Source organism: Pinus tabuliformis, chromosome 1_2 (genome assembly GCF_031772625.1).
Source record: "Pinus tabuliformis cultivar Carrire ecotype Pingquan chromosome 1_2, CPIR1, whole genome shotgun sequence".
Lineage (NCBI taxonomy): Eukaryota > Viridiplantae > Streptophyta > Pinopsida > Pinales > Pinaceae > Pinus > Pinus tabuliformis.
The window spans coordinates 408,020,357-408,031,966 of NC_142298.1; the positions used below are offsets into that span (position 1 = coordinate 408,020,357).

General features: G+C 38.8%; 1 protein-coding gene across 1 annotated transcript in view; it reads left to right on the forward strand.

Moving 5' to 3' along the window:
* LOC149206068 (uncharacterized) overlaps window positions 1–10,923 on the forward strand; it is an 83,570-nt gene extending 72,647 nt beyond the window's left edge. The window contains exons 4-5 of the mRNA XM_089397582.1: window positions 10,299–10,398; window positions 10,552–10,923. Coding sequence (XP_089253708.1) covers window positions 10,299–10,398; window positions 10,552–10,923 — 472 coding nt within the window. The remainder of the gene's footprint in view (window positions 1–10,298; window positions 10,399–10,551) is intronic.
* Window positions 10,924–11,610: the final 687 nt, after the last annotated feature.

Genomic DNA, 11,610 nt, shown 5'->3' on the forward strand with positions numbered 1-11,610 from the left:
ATTTCCTGATAGCCTTGATGAGATGGGTTCTCATACTTTGGTTGAGTTGGATTGTTAGATGGATTTGAAGTTGAGTGGGGTGGATCTTCGAAATGAAAAACACATGGCCTAGTGGTCCCTGAACTAGACTATGGATCACAATAAAGTCACTGGCATATTAACCCCTAAGCCAGACTATGGGTTACGGTAAATTCAATATTGTGTTCCTTGGTGGGCCTAGGAATCCTTGCTGGTGAATGACAGGATATGCAATAAAGCCAAGAGGTAGATTTCTCTCGTTAGGCCTAGTAGTACTGGGATTGGATGTATAGTAAATCATGGAGAGTGGGTCTCGGTGTAGGGCCTAGTGATCCCTGGATCAAACTGTGGATTATGGTAAAGCTCAAGAGACTAGGAGGCACTCAAATTCCTCACGGTGTAAGAGGATAATTTCAGTATCATCCCTGCTTGTTTGGTTCTTTTTAGTTGGTTATTAGTCCCATATTCATGCTTAGAATATGGCACGGGGGTGATTGGTTGAAGAGAGACTTGGATCAACCAATCTATGGTTGGGTGGAATGTGATAGTCCCATCTCCAATTGGTTTTTGCATTCATTAATGAGAAATTCATTCCCTTGGTTTTCATGTATAAATATACTGGTTTATATATGGATTTTGTGGCTGATATATTTATGGTATTTCTGTTGTTACTATGCTGGTTATATGTATGTTTTATGACAACAACTATTTATGGTTCTCAGTATGTTTTTACTTGTAAATGAATGGAAAATGAATTTATGACCTAATAGATGACAATTCAACAAAATACATGAGGGAGCAATGGTTCTTATCTATTATTAGATAAGTATGAGATCCCTATGCTTAATTCTGTTGTTTACACCTGTAGATTACATGTTTGTGATATGTTTGATGAAATTCTTGTCATTGCTAGTAGGGGTCTGGTTAAGGGCTTGTTTAATTAATTACTTATACTTCATTGTTTCCCTATTATTTTACTTCTCTTAAGATATCATTCCATTTTGGGCAGTGAATTGGGCCAGAAAAAGTGGCTCAAATCTCGGGGACGTTGGCAAAAAACTAGACAAATTGGTCCCTGGTTGCTAGCATGCAAGCTTGCGTGAGTGACTAGAGGTCCCTCGACGCTTGCATGCCCATAATATGAGAGCGCCCAGAGGGAAAGTGATTGGAAGTTTTATTAGGACACAGAGGCAAGCTACCTGAAGTGTTGGCATGGTTCTCAGGGGTCTTGTAGCTGATGTGGAAGGTTTGTTTATTATGTTTTTTTCTATTCCATTTCCTTAAGGTCACATAGGAGGTCAAATTCCACCATAGTAGCCTCTCGTCGCATGCTTACTGTGATTGGCCGGTTACTTGGGTAGATGTGGGAGGAGGGTGTTACAAGAATGAATGAGATGGAGGATGCCATTTATCTTGTTCTTACTAGAGGGAAATGGTCCCCTTGTTTTATTTCCACTCGCACAACCTAGACAAAATCCATCATGATGATATTGAACATTGAGAATACCTGAGATAAATTTATTCAACTTCGAAAGTATAACATAGTGTAGATGAGCCAACCTACAATTCCATAATTGGCTCAGATGATTGGTATTATGAACCAATGCTAGAAGAGGTCTTCCAGTGACTTTATAGAGTCATTCAAATGTTGATCCTAATGTGAATGCATCTCTCATAGGTGAATCAATAGGGCAGGTCAAAACTTTTCCTTTGATGAAGGAAACCCTCCTCCCTTTATCTTCCAATGCAGATATAGATACTGGATTCTTCATTAATCTTGGTACATACATAACATCATGCAACAAACCTAATTCCCCTGAATTCAACTAATATTTGATGGACCCAAATCCTTTCATGGGATGAATTGAGTTGTCTTCAAGAATGATCTTCAATTTATTCTCCCTCTCTACCATATTAGAGAGGACTTCCTTGTATCCAGAGAAATGATGAGTAACCCCACTATCAACCAACCAACTATCGCACGAATTCGGTGGAGAAGAACTAGTAAGACCAGAAATAAGAATGTATTCAGATTTATTGCCAACATCACTTTCATACCTGGGAGCCCTTGACTTCTTTTGAGGAGGATGATATTCTTCACGGTTGCTTGAGGAGTCTCTTCTTCTTCTTTCATATCTCTGTCATGGTTATTTCTTTGATTCTCTTTTCTTCTTTTGTTATTGTAGTCACCTCTAGTGTTGTAACATGGCCTCTTTCTCTTCTCGAGAAAGTCACGAGCATAATGACCTGTCTTGTGGCAATTGAAGCATTCAATATGAGATAACAATATATAATTCCTTACTTTTTTATTTTGAGAAGGAAGCTTCCTTGATGGACCTCGTTTTGCCTTCTTCCTTTTGCAATGAGTGATATATGCAGCGAGATCTCCCTCTTTATGTTTTGAATCCTTCCTCTTGCTATCATCCTCGACTATTCTTGAGTGAGCTTCCCAAAAATTTCATCAAATGATGGAAGGAAATTGCTATTGTTGATTGTAGTAATGAAGTTTTCCCAAATAGGATGGAAACCTCTAAGAGTCACAACTACTAGCTCCCTGTCAGGCACATTTTCTCCAACTCTCTGCAATTGATCTCTAAGGTGAGAGATCCTCATAATGTAGGATTGAACAACTTCTCATTTTTTCATCTTGGTTTCCTTTGCTTGATATTTCAATGTGATGATCTCATTCAAGTTGTTGATTTCATACATGACGACTATCTTGTCATATATATCATTGGACTTTCTTCAATTCCTAACATATGCAAGTAAATGATCTTGTAAACCATCAACTATATTTCTTTACTTTGGACTCGCCTTTCTTGTATCCATTCTGGAGGGAAGCAGAAGAATTTTCTAGAGGCTCGGGAATCCTTCCTTGAATGTATTCCAACACATCATTATTTTCAGTTATGATCTCCAATCTGACTTTCCATGCAACAAAGTTTGATGCATCACCCAACTTTTCATGCTCCTTGAAGGTAGAGGATGACATATTGACATTAACTAGGAAATATACTTTCTGAAAATGAGGGATTCAATGATTTTCTTCTTATGGTCTTTTCCTTCACCTAAACTCTGATATCATGTTAAATTTCTAATTGTTTTATGATGTATTAGTTACTTTAGCCCAATTTACTTCTTTATTAACAATGCATCCAATTATTAGTAGTATAACCAATCAGAAACTTAACTGAAGAAATAATAATGTATGTAGTGCCAAAGAAGACAATAGGACAACCATAAGAGATAGCATATTGGTCCAATATTAGGGAAAAACCCCATAAGGAGGAAACCCTTTCAAATATTCCTCTTTAAGAGATCGTCATAAAAATATTTCAGTAGAGAGTACAATGAGCCCAATACATATGTTTGCAGAAAATACTAATACATCATATCTACATATCTACAAATATATATAACAATAGAGATAAACCCAAATCTACCAAATCACCGAAGCCAACTAAAGCCAACTAATAAACCCAAGATCAAAACTCTGGATGCTCTCAGAAAAACTGTTTGCGTGCGTCCGAAACTCTCTGGAGGCTCTCTCTACCACTATGTGAGGGCATCTATAGATGCTTGGATGATCTTAGGAAGACCCTGTGCATGTGTCTAGGGTCAAACCCACTAGATCTTCTCAAAAACCATTAGACTCTCTCTTCCAGTTTCTATGCGTGCGTCCAGGATGGTCTGGACGTTCTCAGGACTACTCTATGCGAGTGTACGAGGACCAACACCTTCAAATCTGACTTTGAACCCTTGGACGCTCCCTTAAGCCTTTGCGCTAGAATCTAGGGCTCTATGGATGCTACCATAACACTGTGTGCCACCATCTAGGGACTATAAAGCCCAATTCTATGCCAGCTTTTAGGGATTAGAAAACCCTAAGTTAGAGCAAACCTTACGTCTGTGATTTCGGACCCTTGTGTGAACTCTTTCCATTGAACATGTGCAAACCAAGACAAAAGAGAATAATAGAAGATGTCGTGATGAAATGAGCTTGAGGTCCCTTCTATTTATAGGTTTTTGTGAGGGTTCTTTTGCGGTTAAGGCCGACATAAGAAGTCACCCATGTGGTTAGGGCTGATCCATTCCATAATGCATGTATGAATAAAATAATTCAAAACTTAACTTCTGCTTGACCAAATTGGGTGATATTTAGGCCGATTTTGGTCCTCTAGAAAATAGAAATTTAATGAAAGTATCATATCACTCATTTGAGCTATCCATTGTGGAATTTGACCCTAGTTGCAAAAATTAACACAACCCAAGTCAATTATAATGCAGGTGTTCTACCACATGATTGCCTAGAGTCATTTATGGGAAGATCAATAGGAAATAGGATTAGCTTGAGATTTTCTCCCCTATTTAGTTTCGAGTTAAGAATTAGCTCCTTGATGTGATTCTAGAGTTGAGATGTGCTCCCCTGCATGTTTGGATATCCTATTGCTTGATATGGGGTTGTAGATGTATAAATCCCCCATGAGATTGAGCTCCTTGATGTGTTTCCAGGTTGAGATATGTGATGTGTTATCCTCCACAATGTCCCAAGGTTGAGAAAGGAGATTGACGGAGGTAACCTCAAACCACTTAGGGTTCAATAGCTAGCCCTGCTAAACGAGAGAGGGATCTCTCTATAAAGCTCACATCCAAATATGACTGGAGTGGGAAAAAGATATTAGGCTAGGTATGTTTAGCTCTAAGGTTTTAATATTTTAAGGTTTTGTTGGATCAGGAGTCAAAAATCAAGGAACTAGGTCATGTTTCAAGGGTTCAGTTGCAAGAGATAAAGAGGAGTAGGGTAGGTATGCTTTTGTGATACTTTGGGGTTTTTTCGATGTAGTGTAGGGTAGAAAAGCTAAGATTCAAAATGAGCATGGCAAGCATGAACTCATTTATTAGAATATAAATAACATAAACATGAAATTCCTAACAAAACAAAGCTTAATTAAAATAATTCTGTTTAAAACCTCTTAGGAAAATCACTAAAAAGTATAGATATGGAAAGGGGATAAAATTATCATTCATATAAGGTATTAATAGAAGAAAACATTATCACAAACTCATACCACAAGAATTCATAAATAATAGCTACAACTCGCCTTTAATTTCCTGTAAAAAGATAATTGAATATAGCCTTTCACTCTCTCATGTCCAATCCTTAATACTTCGAAATCTGAAGTATTTATACAATTATTCACAAAAAAATATCTTGAAAAAAAGACTTCAAGATTTATTACAAATATTCCTAAAATAGATAAAAAACTACTAAAATATCATTTGGATGAGTTCTGGTGCTGTTATGGTGTAACTGAGGCCTTGAATAAACACTTATGTTAGTCCTACTGGTTGATTAACTATGTTTCTACTCCACTTTTTCTTCATTCGGTTATGAGAACTATTGTAACAAATGTGCAATGTTGACTCCTTTTTCTACTGTTTTTTCTATTAAAAGTGTGCCAGGGGGACCGATTCTTCCTCTGCCATTGATCCTTATCGCAATCACATCTGAGATGAGCCTATTTCATATTGCAATTTCAATATAGAGAAGGAGCTTCTAACACTAATTTTCCCTATTTTGCAAAAAGGCAGACTTGAAAACTTAATCACTGCAATATATAGGATATCACATCCGTCCAAGGCCTTCCATATTGCAATCACAACTGGGAAGGGAGACCTTATGGGGGTGGAACTAAAAGGTGATGCAATCATTGGGGGCTGAGACTTAACCACAAATCCAGAACTAAATTTTTCAAAATCCAAAACAAATATCCAGTGGGTTTGGAAATGGGGCTTTCACCATATCACAATCAGAGACTGGGACTCATAGCCAGGGGTTGGGATTAAATAGCTGTGAGACTTAATGCGATGTGGGACTATATGCTATAGGGCTTAATCAGGATGGAAATTCTCGGTGGGACGAGACTCATTACTGAGAGCCGAGATTTATAAATTTCCGGACTTTACATTGCGGGGTATCGCCGTGGGACATACCGCATTTGGGAGCCCGAATTTATCAGAGTTAGGAGTCGAGGTTTATCACATGGGATGTGGGATATCACGAGATGCAGGATATCATGGGATGCAGGATTGTTTGGCTGATGGGACCCAATGCGTGATGTAGGGTTTAATGTTGCGGGTCTGTTATCTAGGATAGGTTGATTGCGGGATCCCGCAATCACAATTAGGAAGCAGTCACACTTTATTGTTTCATGTAACAAATGCCAATTGAGGGCTGCAAGAAGGTGTGAGCCTTAAAAGGATTTCAATAAAGTCTTAGTGGGTGTGGATAGAGTTAATGTATCACACAAAATGGAAATGTAGCTAGAGTTTTGGAATTAATATGGAATAAGAATATTTCCAAGGGAAAAAAGGGTTTTGACTTAGGATTTAAGAATTTCTCAAGGAAAAATGGATTTTAAAGGGAATGAGGGATTTATGAGGGAAGTTTGAGGGAGATAAATGAAATATGAATGGGGATATTAAAATAGGAAGAAATCTCCTTGAACATCATTTTTCCCTATTACTGATGATGATGATGATGATGGTAGTGGTTAATGTCCATTGAGACCAAATTGGTCTATCAGACCTATAATTTTCTTAGTTTTTGATTGTCTGGATCCCCATATTTCTTGGTGAGAATGGTGTTGTAGCTTTTGTTTTTTTCCTCTACGGTCTTCCAACTTCCTTTATCTTGCATCTCCTTCATCTTTTCTGGTTCTTGGGACATTGGTGTCTTAGCTTCACGTTCTATTGTGTTCGTCCTTTTGAAGATAGTCTGAGAAGAAGTTTGGTCTAGGAGATCTGCTTTATTGTTAAATGAAGATTTATCTTGTGCAGTATTCGAATCCTCATAACTGCTTGAGGGGTTGTCGAGTTCACTTTTTTGTTGTTGGGCTGGGATTTCCCCCTCTTGTCTTGATAGTTGTTTCTTTCTTGCTCGATTTCTTGTGATTCAGAGTTTTCTCTAGAGTATTCTTCTTTGATGATAGTGTAGTGTTCTTTTTGTGCTCCTTCCCACCATGTAGATCTGTGGTGGCTTTTTCTAGAAATTTTTTTCTGGGAGGCTTTTGGGAAATTTTTGGCTAGATGGCATGTCTTAAAGCAGGATCGACATCTGAAGAGGACACTTTCATAATCGAGTTTCTGGTTCCACACATAGTCTTTACTTGTTAGGTTTATTTCAGCTGGGAATCCGGCGCTGAAGTCCATTTCCACACAGATGCATGCATAGGTGGTTGTGGCATATTCCTCTATTTCTGGGCACATGTAGTAAAATTTCCCAATTGCATTTCCAATGGCTTTTAGCGAGGAGAGATTCTAGAGATGCAAGGGTAGGCTTGGCAATCTCACCCAAACTGGTGCTGAGGTTATGATTGTTGTTGAGGGATCAAATGATGGGTTCCATGGCTTCATGAATAGGCCTGAGTTTTCCCAAGACCAAGGGCCAGAATCTAGAATACATTGTCTGCTTTCAAGATTTTCAAAATCTACTATAAAGAAACCCCTAGCACAGGGGTAGATATTAATTTCATCAAAACTAATAGGCTTCCATACCTTCGACATCCAATTGTGGAGAGCTGTCAGCTGTGGCCAAAAACCATTGAACCGGCAGATTAGGGCACTTTTAGAAAACTTCAAAGCCTCATCGAGTGAGGTCTGGACCACCTAGATAGTGGGAGCTGGGGCTTCATTGACGATATGGTAGGAGCTTTCCCTCTAGAGGTAGACGAAACTGAGCCAACAGTTATTTTCGTGAAGCTGGGAGCCATATTTTACTTGCCCATAGAACCCAGCCATAGAGAAAATAAGGTAGAATATTAGATCTAGATCTAGCCGTAGAAGATTGAACATGTGGTTCGTCTACGAAATTGGTTGTTGCCTTTGATAAACCCGCAGCGTTGGATAGCAAAGAGTGCTGAAACATAGTGTGGGAGCTGAGACCCAGCCATAGAGAAATAAGGCAAAAGATTAGATCTAGATCTAGCTGCAGACAACGTGAGACATGAACTATTTGGCCCGCCTTCCTTGACTAAGTGTCTCGAGCTGAACGAACACGCAGGGTCTTTTTCTGCTGGACTGTACACTGTATACGCCTGAGAGAGGTGGTGAGGTATTATACATTCAATTTATGCTTGTTCAGAAAGTCGGGAGTCAGTGCCTTTGCTTTCTGTGGCCAATCTTTCTTGCAACGTTGAAGACAAGATCGATCGTCGTCCTGTGGTAGGACGTTGTTATCTATTTTTGGTTGTCTGGGACTGGGAGAGAGCTGTAGCGGAGGATACTAGGAGAGAGCTGTAGCCATAGAATATTGATAGCCACAATGAGACCAATGATAGCTGCAGAATGATTAACCATAAGTGATGTTTTGACTCTTTTGACCATTTTGATGACTTGACCTGTTGATGACATCTAATGGAGTATGAAACCAACCATGAGATGAGAGTGAGATGGTGATCACGACTTTTATTGATTGAATCATCATATTGAGTGATGACATGACCAAAATGACATTGGACTATGAAATGGAAGGAGTACTAACATACCTAGACATACTAACCAATGACCAAATTTTTATTTGAAATCCTTTTGAAACCATAAAAATTTGACCTTAGACCCTATCAAAAACTTTGAAAGAGTACATTTGATCACTAGTGATTGGCAAGACTAACAAACACTTACACGATGAGCCCTAGTATTGCAGCAAGGATTTTGAAACTCCTAGGGTGACAAACCTTACCTTATCAACCCAGGGTTTGTACAAACTTGGAGGTGACAATTCTATATGCACAACAAATGCAACAATCTACTCTTGTCACTTCTCAACTGGGGCGATAGACCACTAGGGTTTTTCAAATTAGTATTAGACTAGAAGGAGGCTGAGTACTGAGAGTGAATGTAAAGCTATATTTAGTGCAAAAAGTAAATTCTTTCCTATGTTAATGAAATGAAAGTGCCGAATAGAAAGTGCTATGAAAATGACATGAAATCACCTAGCTAGAAACTGACACACATTACTTGTAAAAGGGACCTAATTTAGCCTTGAATTCTATCATCTAGTTATATGGACTAAGTAGGCATGGAAACGATCCTAATATTGTTAATATTGATGTATGCATGCATTAGCTAAATATTGCAAAAAAACGTCTTTTATTTTTTCAATTTAGTAATGTAAATGTTAAACTAATCAAGTTGATCTTTTGCAGGGGAGAAATTTATGGGAAAACTAGTAAAAAATGACATTGAGGGGTATGGAAGTCAAGTTGAAGATCTACCCTAGGCTCTGATCATTATTTCTGCACAACACAGTGATGAGCGCCAAAAATGGGTAATTATATGGGCTCATTTTGTCTCTTAATTCGACTTAATCCACCATTCTCATTAGTTTATTGCATGTTTTTGAATATATTTATGCTAATAGAGTGAATTGGGTTAGTCATTTTGCCATGTAGTCTAATGTGTGCTTTATGCAGATTTTTTGGTCAATTTTGGACAAAGTCAAGGGATTTATGAGCAAATGGCAACAAATACTCAAGGAAAACAGGGAAGAGGATTTGTAGGGGGGTGTCTCCTTCATTTATGACCCCTTTCCTTGAATCCTCCATGAGCAACTCGGAGCACAAAGGTCCACATTGATGCATCCAAGGGGCAACTGAGCAAGTAAAGAAGGACTACTATTTATCTCCAGTTCTGGGAAGCTGAGCTCCTTGATTTTAGGAGGACTATTGGAGGAATTCATTTGTATAAATAGGGGGGCTTAGAGCCTCAGTAGGTTATCCAATTATTAATCAAATTCTCGCACTTTTGTGCAGCTCTTGTTCAACTCATCTTCGAGCTTTTTTTTATGGACAATTCATGTAATGTGACTATTATTTTTGATAATGAAGATGAAATATTTCCTGAGCCAGTACTGATCTCTTTCATAGGGCTAAAGCTCTTGGGTTAGGGCCCAACCCAAGCTGCCCAACATCTCTTGCTTTGTAACTATATGTTTTTGCTTCAGTTCATGAGTTAATTTCTGTTATCTAGATTCATTTTACTTTGTTTAGATTATGTTGCTTTTGATGGTTTGTGTTATCACTGAAAATTCTGTTTCCAAAAATTGCTCAGACTAGCTTGAGGACAAAGTGTTTTCGCAGCGCATAAATCCTTTAGCAGTTTCGCAGCGCTACATGTTTAGGTGGTTTCGTAGCGTGCTACGAAATTGGGGATTTGTTCGAGTTTTCAGTGGAGGCCAAAATCCTAGCATGCCTATTGTACAGAGTTCTGTTTCCCTCCAGAAATGCAGATGGGAGCAGTGACAGTGTTTTCAAGGAAGCGGTGGTTTCTGCAATATCTAAACTTTTGCACTCAAATCTTTTGCAGGCATTAAGCTCGTTTGTAAATAAAGACATAAGTAGTGTTGTCTGGTGACAGGATTGATGCATAGGGATCTTCATAGCTTCATCAACGAGAATTCTTTTCTTCGCAAGAGAATCCCATTTTCACTTCCAAGGGCAATAGATATTATGCTTCAATAATGCTTGGGTTCAGGAGACTGCCTATGACTATCGGCGTGAAATTGAACGCTACAAGTCAACACTGAACATGCGTACTAAAGGTTCAGTGGAATGGATCTCTCTTGAGAAAGACATTAATGATCAAGTAGAATCAATCCAATGGGTTTCCATGAATGCCATGGCTTCTCTGTTGTATGGGCCATGCTTTGATGACCAAGCAAGAAAGATGAGTGGACGTGTTGTTTCCTGGATAAATGGTCTTTTTGTGGACCCACCACAAAGAATGCCATTTGGTTACTCACCAGCAGATCCTCGAACCCCTTCTAATTCTAAGTTTGGTGTGGGAGGAGCTTTTGAGGTGTCCCGCTCTGGAGGACGGGATCGACAAAGAGGGGGGCTAGTCTAGAGTTATACTTGTAAAAACAGCTCTAATGGATCTTCTTCAAAGTAACTTGTATCTTTTTCCAGTATGTATAGACCAGTGCTATTCATCGGATTCATCAATTGCAGATGGGTACTTTACTGTCCTGGCAGAGGTGTACATGCGGCAAGAACTTCCAAAATGTGAAACACAGAGGTTGCTAAGCCTTATACTTTACAAAGTAGTTGATCCCTCAAGACAAATAAGAGATGATGCATTGCAAATGCTTGAGACCCTGTCTATTAGGGAGTGGGCGGAAGAAGGTGAAGGCGCAGGTCGATATCGGGCAGCAGTTGTTGGCAGTCTTCCAGATTCTTATCAACAGTTCCAATATCAACTCTCTGCAAAGCTAGTAAAGGGGTATCCGGAGTTGAGTGAACTCCTATGTGAGGAAATCATGCTAAGACAACTAGATGATGTTGATATCATTGCTCAACATCAAGTATTGACATGCATGGCCCCTTGGATTGAAAATTTGAATTTTGTTACGCTTCTAGAATCGGGATGGAGTGAGAGATTGTTGAAGAGCCTTCACTATGTAACGTCACATCATGGCGACCAGTTTCCAGATGAAATAGAGAAACTCTGGAGTACAATAGCAAGTAAATCAAAAAACATTATTCCTGTGCTCGTTTTTCTGATAATAAAAGGTATCGAGGACTGTGACTCAAT